At 43.6% G+C, this 14249-nt stretch overlaps 1 protein-coding gene across 1 annotated transcript in view; it reads right to left on the minus strand.

Moving 5' to 3' along the window:
• Positions 1 to 322: 322 nt before the first annotated feature.
• Positions 323 to 14249, minus strand: part of IL31RA (interleukin 31 receptor A) — a 46357-nt gene continuing 32430 nt past the window's right edge. The window contains exons 8-14 of the mRNA XM_055554853.1: positions 10601 to 10783; positions 9521 to 9622; positions 8547 to 8693; positions 6524 to 6664; positions 3778 to 3871; positions 2092 to 2173; positions 323 to 769 (exon numbers count right to left, since the gene is read on the minus strand). Of these exons, the coding sequence (XP_055410828.1) occupies positions 323 to 769; positions 2092 to 2173; positions 3778 to 3871; positions 6524 to 6664; positions 8547 to 8693; positions 9521 to 9622; positions 10601 to 10783 (1196 nt within the window). The remainder of the gene's footprint in view (positions 770 to 2091; positions 2174 to 3777; positions 3872 to 6523; positions 6665 to 8546; positions 8694 to 9520; positions 9623 to 10600; positions 10784 to 14249) is intronic.

Raw genomic sequence — 14249 nt, forward strand, 5'->3', positions numbered from 1 at the left:
CCAATTCCTCGGGAAGGCCACATATGTCTGCCTCCAGTGTCTACTTTCCCTCTAAGTCCATCTGCCAGGGGCCTCAGTGACAGCTTGTTAGCTGAACAACAACAACAACAAAATTGTTCTTCGTCTGCAAAGTGCTCAGGCTGATCAGCATCCGTTCTTCTCGAGCAAATTCCACATCTGTACCAACCAAGTTTGGGGGTGTGCAAGGCTTTCTCTAACACAAGCAGGATGGGACGATGCCAAGAAAGCTCTTGTAGCCGTACCTTCCCCCTCTGTGTGTCACGCACACTGAGACACAGGGGGATTCAAGCCACGGCAGCTCTCAGACTTCTCTGTGGATTTGCTCTGGAAGTTTTTCAGACACGAGAAATTCTCTGGTTGTCACTGAATTTTTCAAGTATGGGTTTGGTGCTCCTTCCTCACAGAGATGGTCTGGCCCACAGCCCTGGGCGGGAGGGAAAAGCCGCTCTCTGGCTTCTGGGCAGGTCCCCTCTAGCATCCCAGAGCTCAGGCACTGGGGCCCTCTGGGTGGAATCTCGGTTGAAACGGTGGGACGGTAAGGCCTGTTTGGGGAGGCCACGTACTCATTCTTTTCTCCTCCCAAGATATTTTCACAACCCTTTCCAGGATTCTCAGTGGAAACCACTTCCAGAAAATTCTCAAAGTTCACCACCAGCTTGTCAATAAGGTCATTGGGTGAATAACATGGTTTTAGAATCCCGTCTTCTCTGTTCAAAGAGTGGTCAAACTCCTTCAGATTTAGCTTACCCTGGGAAAATGAGAGAGACACGCCCCCAATATTCATTTAGGGGCCACACATGATGTAGACAAAAGCTACTGGGCTTGGGACACCCAAAGCCCACCTCTGCACTGCTGCTGCTAAGTGGTCCCCTCCACGGGAGCTTGGCAAGAGTGGCCCATTTCCTGAGAAGAACACACTATATTTAAATAATTTCTTCTTCTAGGGAGCCCAAAGCTATTTTTCATATAATCATGGGTTCACAAAATCCCAGTGGAGATGGAGGCATCAAAATTAAAACTCTTACAGATGGAAAAACCACAGTCATAAAGACAAATGACTTTCCCAATGTCACCAGAAAAATCAAAGATGGCTTCCTGGCAGGGGCAGGGTCGGACCTCTTTGCATTCCCAGAGCCTAGTTCAATGCCTGGCATATATTGAGTCATTAATAAGTGGGTGCTACAGATAATTCAAAAAACATTTTAGACATCAGACAATACTTCCTATTAATTAATTTACTCTCTTAATAACTTTTGATCAGTGGGAAATGAAATAGGATAATACATGAATGATGAGAGAAGAAAATAGAAATAACAAAAATTTAATTAAATAAATAATAAAATAATTTTAATGTCCATGTTAAAAAAAAGTCTTCTGAGTGGAAATGAGGGCTAATACTAAAAATCCCTGCATCAAGGGATACTGAAAATAGTCCTTCAATAATAAGGATTTAAAGGTTATGCTTGATTGGGCTTATTTCTACTTAACCAAGAAATTAAACCTTAAAAATTTCAGAACAGTTTTCACTTTCAAAATGTATGTGAAGGAAACTTTCTATTATGAATAACTCACAAGAATACCCATTGCCAACTTCTCCAACCTGAGAAGAACAATTTGACGCACCCTGCCCCAGCCTTTGGACGGAAATTCACATAAGCAGTCCCCAGGTGGTTTCTGGATTAATTTGCTCTTGGCTGCTTTTTCAATGGCCTCCAACCTTATAACTGGGCTCTCCTGCTTTCTAACTGGACAGTCAGGTCCTTAAAGGTAAGGCCAGTGTCTTTCTTCTATGGCATCCTTTATAGGACCAGTTCTATGCCCAGCGAACACCAGGTTCTATGAGCCTGGTGAAGCCCTTTCCTCTTGTCCAAAGATTGAGGTCAAAGTTGTTCCAAGAAGGCTGATTCCACTTGTCCTTCCAGCCATTCCCTGGGATGTTTAAACCTCGAGTTCCCCTTATGTGAACCCTGTGCAAATCTCAGCCCAGGACTGCTCCCCACCTGCATCATCCTGTCCACCTCCCATAACCAGCCTGCTCACAATCTCCTTAATAGAAACAGGAGCTTTTACCTTGAAATCATCTCCACACCACGTGGCTATACTGCTTTCAGCAGGGTTGGGAACATCAGGCCAACATAGGTGCTTCAGTTTGCTAATAAGAGAGAAGATTTTAAAACAGGAAGTGAGTCCCAGAAGCATTTTACTTGTACTGCATGGCCAAGCCAAAAGAGTGTTAACCCGCCTTCCAGTGGAGGAGACGCAAGACCCAGGTTCACGTTGGGAAGATCCCCTGGAGAAGGAAATGGCATCCCACATCAATATTCTTGCCTGGAAAATTCCATGGACAAAGCAGCCTGGTGGGCTACAGTCCATGGGGGTCACAAAGAATCAGACACGACTGAGCACACACAAACATGTGGGGAACTGTACGGCTCCCTATTGAATAATGGCAAGCTCACAGCCTCCTGATGGAAACTGAGAAAACAAAATACTTTGTTGGGGGAGGGGGGTGAAACTGCAAGTCATTTGTGGGACGTGATGGAGGGAGACCTTTCCCCAGACAAAGCTACTCTTTCCCACTCTCCTGCCACTGCGTCCCCACCCCCTGGTCCTGGTGCAGGGAATCACACTATCATGGAGCCATTTGTTTGAGATTTATTCCCCAGAAAAGGTAACAATCTAAGTCTTATAAGATACCCATATTTTAGAGCAGTGATTCTCAAAGTGTGGTTCCCAACCAGCAGCATCGTCACCACCTGGGAGCTTTTAGGTATGCAAAATGTCCAAGAATTTGTGCTGAAGGTTCAGTTACAATCCACAGGAACTGAGGTTGACTTAGTTTGACCATATCTAAGCACAGCTTGGGCTTCCCAGGTGAGGTCAGTGGTAAAGAACCCACCTGCCAATGCAGGAGTCATTAGAGACGTGGGTTCCATCCCTGGGCTGGGAAGATCCCCTGGAGGTGGGCATGGCAACCCACTCCAGTATTCTTACCTGGAGAATCCCACAGACAGAGGAGTCTGGCAGGCTATGGTCCCTAGTTAGGTCTCTAGGGTCACAAAGAGTCAGACACAATGGAAGTGACTTAGCACACATGCACACGTGAGTGCAGCTTGGCAGAGAAGGCTCACAATTGTGCAGTTCTGGAGAGAGAAGTCTACCAGGGAGGGACCCCGTGACCCTCAGGGCAGAATGAGGCCCCCGGGCGAGAAAGCACAAGACCCTAAAGACAGGCTTCCTTCCCTACAGTGGCCAGAGTAGGCAGGACAAATGGCCTTCAGCCAGCCCTCCAACACTGTGTAAGGACCAGTCTATGCTGGGCATGTGCTAGCCAGTGCTCCAACGCCATGGGCACCCTGCTCCCTACTCTACCTAGAAGAGAAGCTGGCCACCTGGAGACCCTTTGTTGCTGCCAGTGGTCCCCACTAGACACTGAGAGAGAGGATCTTCTCCCCAGTCTCCTCTAGTCTCAATTGCAGAACATAGCAGATAAAGACTGTGAGGCAGCTGGCACTTCCCTGGCTTCAAAAAGTCCTAGGCCTGGTGCATGGGACTGTGGGGGGTGGAGGTCCTCTGCTCCAGTTAGAATTCCAATGTGCCACAGTGTAAGGCACAGGATAAATTCAGTAGCTATGTGAAAAACCAAAAAATGAATGAACATGCCTAAATGGCAGAGTGCCCTCTTCCACCCATTGTGCCTTCTACCCCATTTCCATCCCTGATTTCGAGGGCCCACATTGTTGTCTCCAAACTCACTTGGGCTTTTTGATGCCATATGCCACCGTCAGGATGATGAGAATAAGAAGGCCCCCTCCAACCAGAGAAGTTACAAGAAAAATCTCAAAGACACCTTTGGGAAAAGGAGAACAAAAGTCAGTAGTAGGCTGAGCTCCTTACTTTCTTGACAAAAATCAAAGATTAATATTTCCTTCTAGTAGTTTTATGCAGAGTACATCATGAGAAACACTGGGCTGGAGGAAGCACAAGCTGGAATCAAGATTGCCGGGAGAAATAGCAATAACCTCAGATACGCAGATGACACCACCTTTATGGCAGAAAGTGAAGAAGAACTAAACAGCCTCTTGATGAATGTGAAAGAGGAGAGTGAAAAAGTTGGCTTAAAGCTCAACATTCAGAAAACTAAGATCATGGCATCCCGCCCCATCACTTCATGACAAATAGATGGGGGAACAGGGGAAACAGTGGCTGACTTTATTTTTCTCGGCTTCAAAATCACTGCAGATAGTGATTGCAGCCATGAAATTAAAAGATGCTTACTCCTTGGAAGGAAAGTTATGACCAACCTAGACAGAATATTAAAAAGCAGAGACATTACTTTGCCAACAAAGGTTCGTCTAGTCAAGGCTATGGCTTTTCCAGTGGTCGTGTATGGATGTGAGAGTTGGACTATAAAGAAAGCTGAGTGCCGAAGAATTGATGCTTTTGAACTGTGGTGTTGGAGAAAACTCTTGAGAGTCCCTTGGACTGCAAGGAGATCCAACCAGTCTATCCTAAAGGAGATCAGTCCTGAGTGTTCATTGGTAGGACTGATTTTGAAGCTGAAACTCCAATACTTTGGCCTCCTGATGCGAAGAGCTGACTCATTGGAAAGACCCTGCTGCTGGGAAAGATTGAGGGTGGGAGGAGAAGGGGACGACAGAGGATGAGATGGTTGGATGGCATCACCGACTCAATGGACACGGGTTTGGGTTGACTCCAGGAGTTGGTGATGGACAGGGAGGCCTGGTGCGCTGTGATTCACGGGGTCGCAAAGAGTCGGATACGACTGAGCGACTGAACAGAACTGAAATGAACCAGTAGTTTTAGCAACATATTCCTTGTCAATTTTCTTTCAATTTAATTCAAAATCATTTCATTTCTCCTCTCCCTGAATAATACTGACAAATTATGTTCCCCAGGTTCATCCTCCAATTTCATTCATTTAATAAACATTTTATGAGCACTTATAATTTGGCAAACACTATTCTGAGTAATAAAATAAACAGCAAGAAACACAGGAATCCCTACTCTCATGGAGTTTATATTCTGGTACAAGAATTCAGACAATAAATAATGTAAGATTATTTCAGATAAAATGGGTATTTTAAAAATTATTTTTGTTATTAGAGAATAACTAGGGTAAAGTAGGATAGGAGTTAGCACCTTTAGATAGAGTAGCAAAGGAAGGCTCTTGGGAGAAGTGAAATTTGAGGTAATGTGAATAATGAGAAGGAATGAGCCATGTTCATTTTGGGGAAAGCATTCCAGGCAGAAAAAAGAGCAGATTCAGGAGCATAAATGGGAACATAATTGGGAAGTGGTGGGAGGTGAGATCAGGAAGGGACAGATGAGGAAGGGTCCTAAAAGCTATAGGAAGGAGTTTGGATTAAGCAGGGCGTCTAGGATTTTAAACTCTGGCTGCTGTGTGGAAAGCAGATGGTAGAGGATCAAAGATAGAAGCAGAGAGATCTATAAGAACCAAAAGTAAGAAACTTCTAGTCTCCAAGGTAGACTTTTGCCTTCAAGTTGACCCCTAGAGAAATTCCACCAGATAATGCAATTTGTGCCTAGTGTTTTTTTAAAAATTAAAAAAAAAAAAGATTTTTAAAAATTTTAAAGAGCAATATCAAAAAAGAAGTCCCTAAAGACAATGTTTCAGTCAATAAAAAACGAACGTGTTTTCTGTGTAGAAACACATACTGTACCCACATTTTCTAGAACCATAAACTGCTTTTCTTCTCTTGGAAACATGATAAACAAGGGACTTCCAAGAATACTTAGACTATTTCTAGCTTTTATTGAAATTTTGCAATATTCCTTCACTTTTAAGTTTCATTTTTAAGAACAGTGTTAGTATATCCTTACAATCAAATCTGTCATTCAAAGACTTGGAAAAATTAACCTGTTTCTCTCATCTTCCTTCCTTCTTTCTCCTTCATCTCCCTTCTCAGCCCATCTTCTTTCCCTCTTGAATAGCCCCCACAAGCATCATATGAATCACATTATATTTTACATTATTGTTGTATCTATTTAATTTTTCTTGCTCCCATTTTTAATATAAAATCTGATTACTAGAACATATTATGCACTTTCTTACTCAAAAGACTCCACAAATGTGGCATTAAGTGGGTCAATGGTGCAAGGTTTTTCCTTGTTTGACACACAGGGATTGACGACTGTGAACTGGGGACAGTCTTCGGGTGGGGCTGGTTTGAAGTGTCAGTAAAGTTGGCATTAACTTGATCCCTCCTCTCTAAGAAGATTTGGGGCCACCCCTGAGAAAGAAGCAAAACGAACCATCTTTCCAAATTCAGCTCTCAATCTTTCTGCTCTCCCTCCCATCACACATATGCTTTCCTGGAAGGCCAGTGAGTCAGAGAACAAATGGTTCTTCTTACTTCGCCCTTTCACTTGGCTTACTCTTGCCCCTGGCAAACACCATCTATGACTGGCCTAAAGGAAATACCAAGGAGACATTCCCAGGGACTAAAGGAGTACTCACTAATTGACAATGTCTTGAAGTTTATCCCGGTGCCATTAACTCCCCCAGCACTGGTGCTGGCCATGACCTGAACAGTGTAAGAGGTCTTTCGTGTCAGGGACTCCAGGTCATACTGCAGGATGCTGGAGCTGACTGTCTTGGCTAAAGGAAAAATACAGAAGTCAAACACCACAGCCAAACCCAAGTGAAAACTGTGCTTTATTGGAGCTCAAATAAGAGCACTGGAACCTGTGCTTCCAAGCCTGGCGATCTCACACTCCTATCTCTCCATCCATTAAAATTAGCTTATTAAGATGGATCAAGGACCTAAATATAAGAGTTAAAACTATAAAATGCTTAGAAAACCACACAGGGTAGATCTATATGGACTTGAATATGACAAAGACTTCTTAAATATGACACCAGCACAGAAGCAGCAGAAAGATTAAACTGGACTTCATGGAAATTAAAAGTTTTTGTGCATCAAAAGACACTATCAAGAGAGTGAAAAACTCACAGAATGAGAAAAAAATATTTGCAAATCATACATTTGATAAGGAATTTGTATCCAGAATGTTTTTTTTAAAAAAAAAAAAAACAAACCCTAACAACTCAACAACTGAAAGACAAACAGCCCAATTTAAAAATGAACAAAGAGACTCAAAGACTTTTTCTAAAGAAGATATACAAATGGCCAAAAACACATATAAAAGATGCTCTACATCATTAGTTATTACGGAAGTGCAAATCAAAGCTACAGTGATATGGCTGGTTCATGTTGACATATGACAGAAACCAACACAAGGTTGTAAAGCAATTATCCTTCAGTTAAATATAAATATATTTTTTAAAAAACACATTGAGATAGCATTTTATACCCACTAGGACAGCGACACTTTTTAAAAATGGAAAATAACAAGTCTTGATAAGGATGTAGAGAAATTAGAACTCTAATTTATTGCCGGTGGAAATGTAAATTGGTGTAGCTGCTATGGAAAACAGTTTGGTGGCTCCTCAGTAAGTTAACTTAGAATTCCCAAATGACCCAGCAATTCTAATCCTAGTATATACCCCCAAAGAATTAAAAGCAGAGATTCAAACAGATATTTATACACCCATGTTCACAGCAGCATTAATCACAGTGGCTAAAATGTTTTATCAACTGATGAATGGATTAAAAAAATGTTTCTTGATATAATAAAATATTATTCAGTCATAAAAAGGAATGAGGTGCTAATACATGCTACAACACTGATAAACTTTAAGCACATTATGCCAAGTGAGAGAAGCCAGGCCAAAAAAAGGTCACATATTGTATGATTCTGTTTATGTGAAATATCCAGAATAGGTAAACCCATAGAAACAGAAAGGAGTTTTCCGGTTGCCATGGACTGTGGGAAAAGGGTAAGGAAGTGACTGATGGGTACACGGTTTCTGTTTGGAGTGGAAATAAGTAGTGTTATGGTTACAACATTGTGGATGCTTAATACTTAATGCCACTAAATTGTATATTTTCACACGTTTGAAGTGGTAAAATTTACATTATATGTATTTTACCATAACAGCAAAAAAAATTAGCCTAAACAGAAACCCAGGCCTAGCCCACAACTGAGGATGTCAGGCAATATTGTAGATGAAGAAAAAGGCAGTGGACGGTAGGAGCCATTGTAAAGGGTCCTTCACTGAAGCAAGTGCCACCAAACAGGGTCTGTCCCCTCTAGCCTTTAATCTAGGCATGTCCCACTCTGGAGTAAAGGTCAAGAAGCTCCCTGGAGGCCCACTGTTCACAGCCTGATGGGCACAAATTGTATCAATTTCTCTGGTCCCTACAGGACTCTCAGGTACAGTCATTTCAATCTCATTTGACTCTTAAAAACTCAAGAGATGGACACCCTTCACTCTGTTTTCATAGAATCTCAAGGAAGTTAAGTGATTCCTGTAAAATAGAAGGGCACCCACCACAGGATCTACCCCGATAGCAGGTCTATCTGCAGCATCTATCTGGGGCTCTGGGTTCTTTCAGCTTGACTATAAGCTCACTTACAGAATTCCTTTCCATCTTCAGCTTGGTAAAATATGGTGTAATTGTTGATGAAACCATTTCTGTGACGCTTGGGAATCTCCTTCCACGTAATTGTGACTGTCCTCACACCAATGTTCTCCACCTTCGTCTCGGGACCTTCTGATGGAACTTTATAGGACGGGGAGACAAATGAACACCGAATCACACCCCAACAGGTCCTTCCCCTACGAAGTCTCTGCCCAGTCCTCAAACTGTAATCAGTGCTGGGGGTGGGAGGCGGGGCAGAGTAGGGAAATGATGAATCAATTTGTCTTGAGAAAACTGTTGTCTGGAATCATACCTCTCAAACAGGAAGAGAAACAGAGTCAAAGACCAGAGAAAGAGTACTTCCTCATAGACCTCTCACTAATTTGGCACCCAGCTCTCTCATCCATACGTGTAAATAGCTATTGTCAAACAGTTGAAGATTATGCCTCCGTGAGCTATCTTTGAGTGACAGGATATATTTCCTAAGGTTGAATCTGGAAGATGTTAACTTCCAAAAAGGTAGAAGCAAAGTCTGAGTGGTTCACCAATAAAACCTTTGCTTATTGCTATACAATCAAATATAATTTTATAGCATCTCCAAGTTACAGTTAACTCTTAGGGCCCCTAGCTTGGTCTTTTCTGATTATAGAGCTGTTAGTGCTGTTTCTTTGTGACTTTGGACAAGTTGGTTCACCTCTCTGAACCTTGCTTTTGTGAGATGAGGGACTTGGACTTGATGATCTCTAATGTCCACCACAACTTTAAAATTCAGTGACTCCATACTTGGACCACAACTGTGTCAACTACTACAAACTGTAATAAGTATACATAGCTTACTACAAGCTAAATGTGCAGCACGGATGAGCACGAAAGCAACTGTGAACAAGCTGCAGGCCTTCGCAGCCTTGGGTAAAGCATGGACAGGCCCCAGAGTCGCCTTTGCCCAGTGGAACCCTGTCCATACATACCACCTTCTTTGACATAAGCCTGGATGGAATATGGCTGGCCAACTCGGTTTTGCAACATTGGATACACAGAGATATTATAGCACCAGAAAGGTTCCAGTTCATCTGTAGAAAAAGGGGAGGTAGGCAGGGAGTGGGGCAGCGGGAGGGAAAGAGAGAGAAGGAGGGAGGGAGGGAGAAAGAAGCATTAGGTGCAGAGCACGGCATAGAAGAAGGAATGCTAGACTAAGACTTATGACCTATGACTTATGGAAGATATTTTATTTCCCTATCGTCTCCACATCTGGAAAATAAGGGACTTAAGTTGGATGGTCTCTAATATCTATGTTGGTTCTAACATTTTGAAACTAATTCTTAGAACCAAACCTGCACCACTCTGACAAAATGGTTGAGCCACCCAGGAAAGGAGAAGTAAGAGATCCAGGCTCTCCTTCATCACTGATTTTGTTACATCATTTGGGGGTGCACCACAGAATAAACTTAATTCTTCTTTCAATAGCATATCACCCTAGAGAACTCAGCTACCATAAATTCTAGCTCTTCTGTCTGTCTGCATCCCTACATAAGTATAGTTCTTCATATAGATGCTGCTAAGAATTAAAAAATGGTCAGAGTGATAGGACTGGGAGAGTGAAGCCTCACTTATGTGTCTTATATGGAGCAGGGACTTTCTTGAAAAGAAGGCTATTCTCTGTATCAGTCACTTGGGGAAGGGCCCTAGAACCTAAACAGGAGGCACCCTGAGTAGGACAGATGTGATACAAAGTCTGGTGTTTCCACACAATCACATGATTTCCACATTGCATCCACATGATCATGGTATCTGGGAAGAGCTCTCTGATGGTGGGTGTCCACCACCAAAGATGGTGCTCTCCACCTGGAAACACGTCAGCTGATGCTCATGGCTTCTTATTCCAGCATTCCAGGAAATGCCAAGAAGCACACATCACTAAGCTTGCCCTAGCCTGTCAAATTCTATTACTCACAATTTATAGGTATGAAGCCAAAATTAAGGATTTTAAAACTGGTGAAAACGAAAGTGAACCCTACACAGCAAGAACCTGTGGGGTCCGCACTGGCTACCTTGCTGGATTGTCCAGTTCCTGGCGTGAGACACAGACTCCCAGGAAATGGCCAAGGGCTTTGTGTCCAAGTCTGGGACCCACTCCACCACCCACATATCGACCTCCAAAGCAGAGCTTTGCCACTCCACCACCAGCTGGTCCTGAGTGAGACAGGTGTGCATGGCCTCGATGCACTGGAACGCTGAAAGGAGAGAAAAGGCTGCTTCACAACACCAAACTCATCCTCCAGATGCACCAACCACATTTACATCTGTTCACTGCCCAAAGTGTAAAGAAGGTCAAAGTTCAGGATCTCCACTGCCACCTTCCACTAGGATGCTGTTTGTAATGTTCTTATTGTATCCCTTTTCCTTACTCTTACTATTTGATGAAGTGCCTTTTGTTATCTTCCCCAAATTTGCCTGTTGCCAGCAGAGAATCTTACTAGACAGTTGATGACTAAGAAGAATTACCAGGCAGCTCTGGGGTCTGTGCAAGTCAAAAGGAAAGTAAGCCTGAGACAAAGAATGGATCTCTAAAGGTAGAATTTCAGGCATCTATAATTTTGTGACTGGGAAGCTGGAAGCTGGTGACCCTAAAATCATACCAGGGTGATGGCTTCAAATTTCGACCATCTAAACTGGTGCTATACAACCTGTCTATGCAGTCCCATCTTCAGGTAGGAAGAATTGTGTCTGCTGCAGAAGGATATAGACACACTCAACTGGAGCACCTAGATGTGGACAATAGGTAAATGACTATATTCCCTGCAGACCTAGCAAAAAGACAGGTGGGGAAACAGTCCACAGTGTTCTTTAGTAGAAAAGTTGAACATGTGGCTTCAAATCTAGTACCTGGGATCTAATCAGAATCAGAGAGTTCCTTTATTGAAAATGTTCTGGATATGCAGAAGAGAGGACTACTGGAGATGTGGGGAGAGAAGGAGGAGAAGGAGGGCATGAAGGAGTGGGGCTCAGAAGACCACAGCATGTGGCTTTCCCCTCTTCTATTCCTCACCACCTGCAACAACCCTGAGCCTCTAGAATTGGAATCCACAGGAAGCATGTTTAAATAAACATCAAAGATGGTCCTGGATGAGGGCAGAAGGGGAGATGGAGTCCCTCAAAAAAGCCAAAATGCCTCTTGAAGTTGGAAACTTAGGCAAGTATAGAGATTTGGCATAAGAGGCCAGGGGGTACTAAATTCTGCTATGCCTATGCAACAAATACATTACTATGTGTAAAATAGATAACTAATGAGAACCTACTCTATGGTAAAAGGAACTTTATTCAGTGCTCTGTGGTGACCTAAATGGGAAAGTGAAACTTGCTCAGTCGTGTCCAACTCTTTGGGACCCAATGGACTGTAGCCATGGAATTCTCCAGGCCAGAATACTGGAGTGGGTAGCTGCTCCCTTCTCCAGGGGATCTTCCCAACCCAGGGATTGAACCCAGGTCTCCTACATTGTAGGCGGATTCTTTACCAGCTGAGCCACTAGGGAAGCCCAAGAATACTAGAGTGGGTAGCCTATCCCTTCTCCAGGGGATCTTCCTGACCCAGGAATCGAACCAGGGTCTCCTGCATTGCAGGAGGATTCTTTACCAACTGAGCTATCAGGGAAGCCAAAGAAATGGGAAGGAAATCTAAAAATGAGGGGATATGTGAATATGTATAACTGATTCATTTTGCTGTACAGCAGAAACTAACACAACACTGTAAAGCAACTGTGTGTAGATTAGTCATTAAGTCGTGTCCAACTCTTTGCGACTCCATGGACTGTAGCCCACCAGGCTCCTCTATTCATGGGCTTTCCTAGACAACAATACTGGAATGGGTAGACACCTCCTTCTCCAGGGGAATCTTCCTGACCCAGGGATTGAACGCAGGTCTCCTGCATTGCAGTCAGATTCTTTACTATCTGAGCCACCAAGGAAGCTCCCCTCTCCAAAATCAACTATACTCCAATAAAAATTAATTTAAAATAAAAGGAAAACAACAACAACAACAAGCCCCAGAGGGTTGTGTATGTATTTAGGAGCCTCTGTTTTTGAAGGTCACAATTGATGGGAAAGGAGTCCTTTCCCCATACTGGGCCTTTATGAGAGACTCCAGCATCTGGTCTAGAAGCAAGGCCAGAGAATCTGTCAACTTGAAAGGGCAGCTCTGAGGAAGGGCAACTGAGACATGGGGAAATTGTGAAGCTAGAGTGGGGCAAGCAGCACAGAGCCAGGAAATCAACCCCACCTAAGGCCTAGCGTCCCAGCTCTCTACTCCCCACCCTTCCCTGCTCACAGCCTCTAAGCATCCTTAATCACTGTTGCAGTCAAGCTGAAAGTCCTTATTGGAGCATTTGGAAACTTAGCCCCTTGAAGCAGGTAACATTAGTGTTCCCTGATCCCCTCAGTTGGTAAAGAATCTGCCTGCAATACAGGAGACCAGGGTTCGATTCCTGGGTTGGGAAGAGCCCCTGGAGAAGGAAATGGCAACCCACTCCAGTATTCTTGCCTGGAGAATCCCATGGGCAGAGGGGCTTGCAGGCTATAGTCCATGGGGTCGCAAGAGTCGGACACGACTTAGAGACTAAATTGCCAACCAATCCCCTCTGATGCCTTTTTGCTGTCTTTATATGTTGCCTGCTTGGGATAACTTTGAGCTGTAACAAACTTCAGAGTTCCTGTGCAGGGTCAGGCTGGAACCACCCTCCCCAGGATTGTCAACTCAGATCGAACCATTATGGGTTGAATTGTGTGCCTGCAGAAGATATTCTTGGTATTGCAGAATGTAACCTCATTTGGAAAGCAGGTGTAAGTAGCTAAAATAAGATGAGAGTCCTTAGCCCAGTGTGACTGGTCTCCTTAAAAGTGGAATTTGAATGCAGAGACAGACACACACAGGAAGCTGGTCATGTGAGGAATGAGTTGGATTAGAATTATACTGCTACAAGCCAAGGACAGCCTGGGGCTTCCAGAAGCTGGAATAAAAAGGAAGGATCCTCCCTTGGAAGTTTTTGAGGGAGCACAGTCTTGCCAATGCCTGATTTTCAGACTTCTGGCCTGCAGAACAATGAGGCAGTTGAGTTTCTGTTGTTTGAAGTCACCTAGTCTATGGTGCTTTGTTGGGAAGATCTGGGAAAATCAATCAGCATCTTTGGCTCAGCCTCCTCTTCCCCCTCTTCCCTGGCCTTCCTTCCTTTTCTGATTAATAAACCACTTGCATGAACATCCCAACTTGAAGTTGGAAGTGCGTGTTGATTGCTAAACCACACACTCTTTCTCTTTAGCAGCATTGGAACTCTGAGGAGCAGAAGTCAGGTCTAAAGAGTTAAGAAATAAGCACAGATTCTGGACCACAGAGGGTGTGGAATAAGCCATAAGTCAGCCTAGCAAGATGAAAGGCCCTGGGCAGAATTGAGGGTTGTTGAAAGAAGTTTCCAAGTCATTGTTCTGCTGAATGTCGACTAATTGCCTCCATCACTCAATAATCACTTTATGAGCAACTTCTCCAAACACAATACACCCCCAGATGTGGTAGGAAATAGATCCCTCTTGAGAAAAGAGGAAAGGGACTTAGACTGCAAAAGCCATTAATTTCTTACAATTTGCATGAAGTCAGTCACTCTGGGCCCATCAAATACCATTCTCAGATGCTAGTAGTGCTTCATCTTTGCC

The sequence above is a fragment of the Bubalus kerabau genome, chromosome 18, assembly GCF_029407905.1.
Source record: "Bubalus kerabau isolate K-KA32 ecotype Philippines breed swamp buffalo chromosome 18, PCC_UOA_SB_1v2, whole genome shotgun sequence".
Taxonomy (NCBI): domain Eukaryota; kingdom Metazoa; phylum Chordata; class Mammalia; order Artiodactyla; family Bovidae; genus Bubalus; species Bubalus kerabau.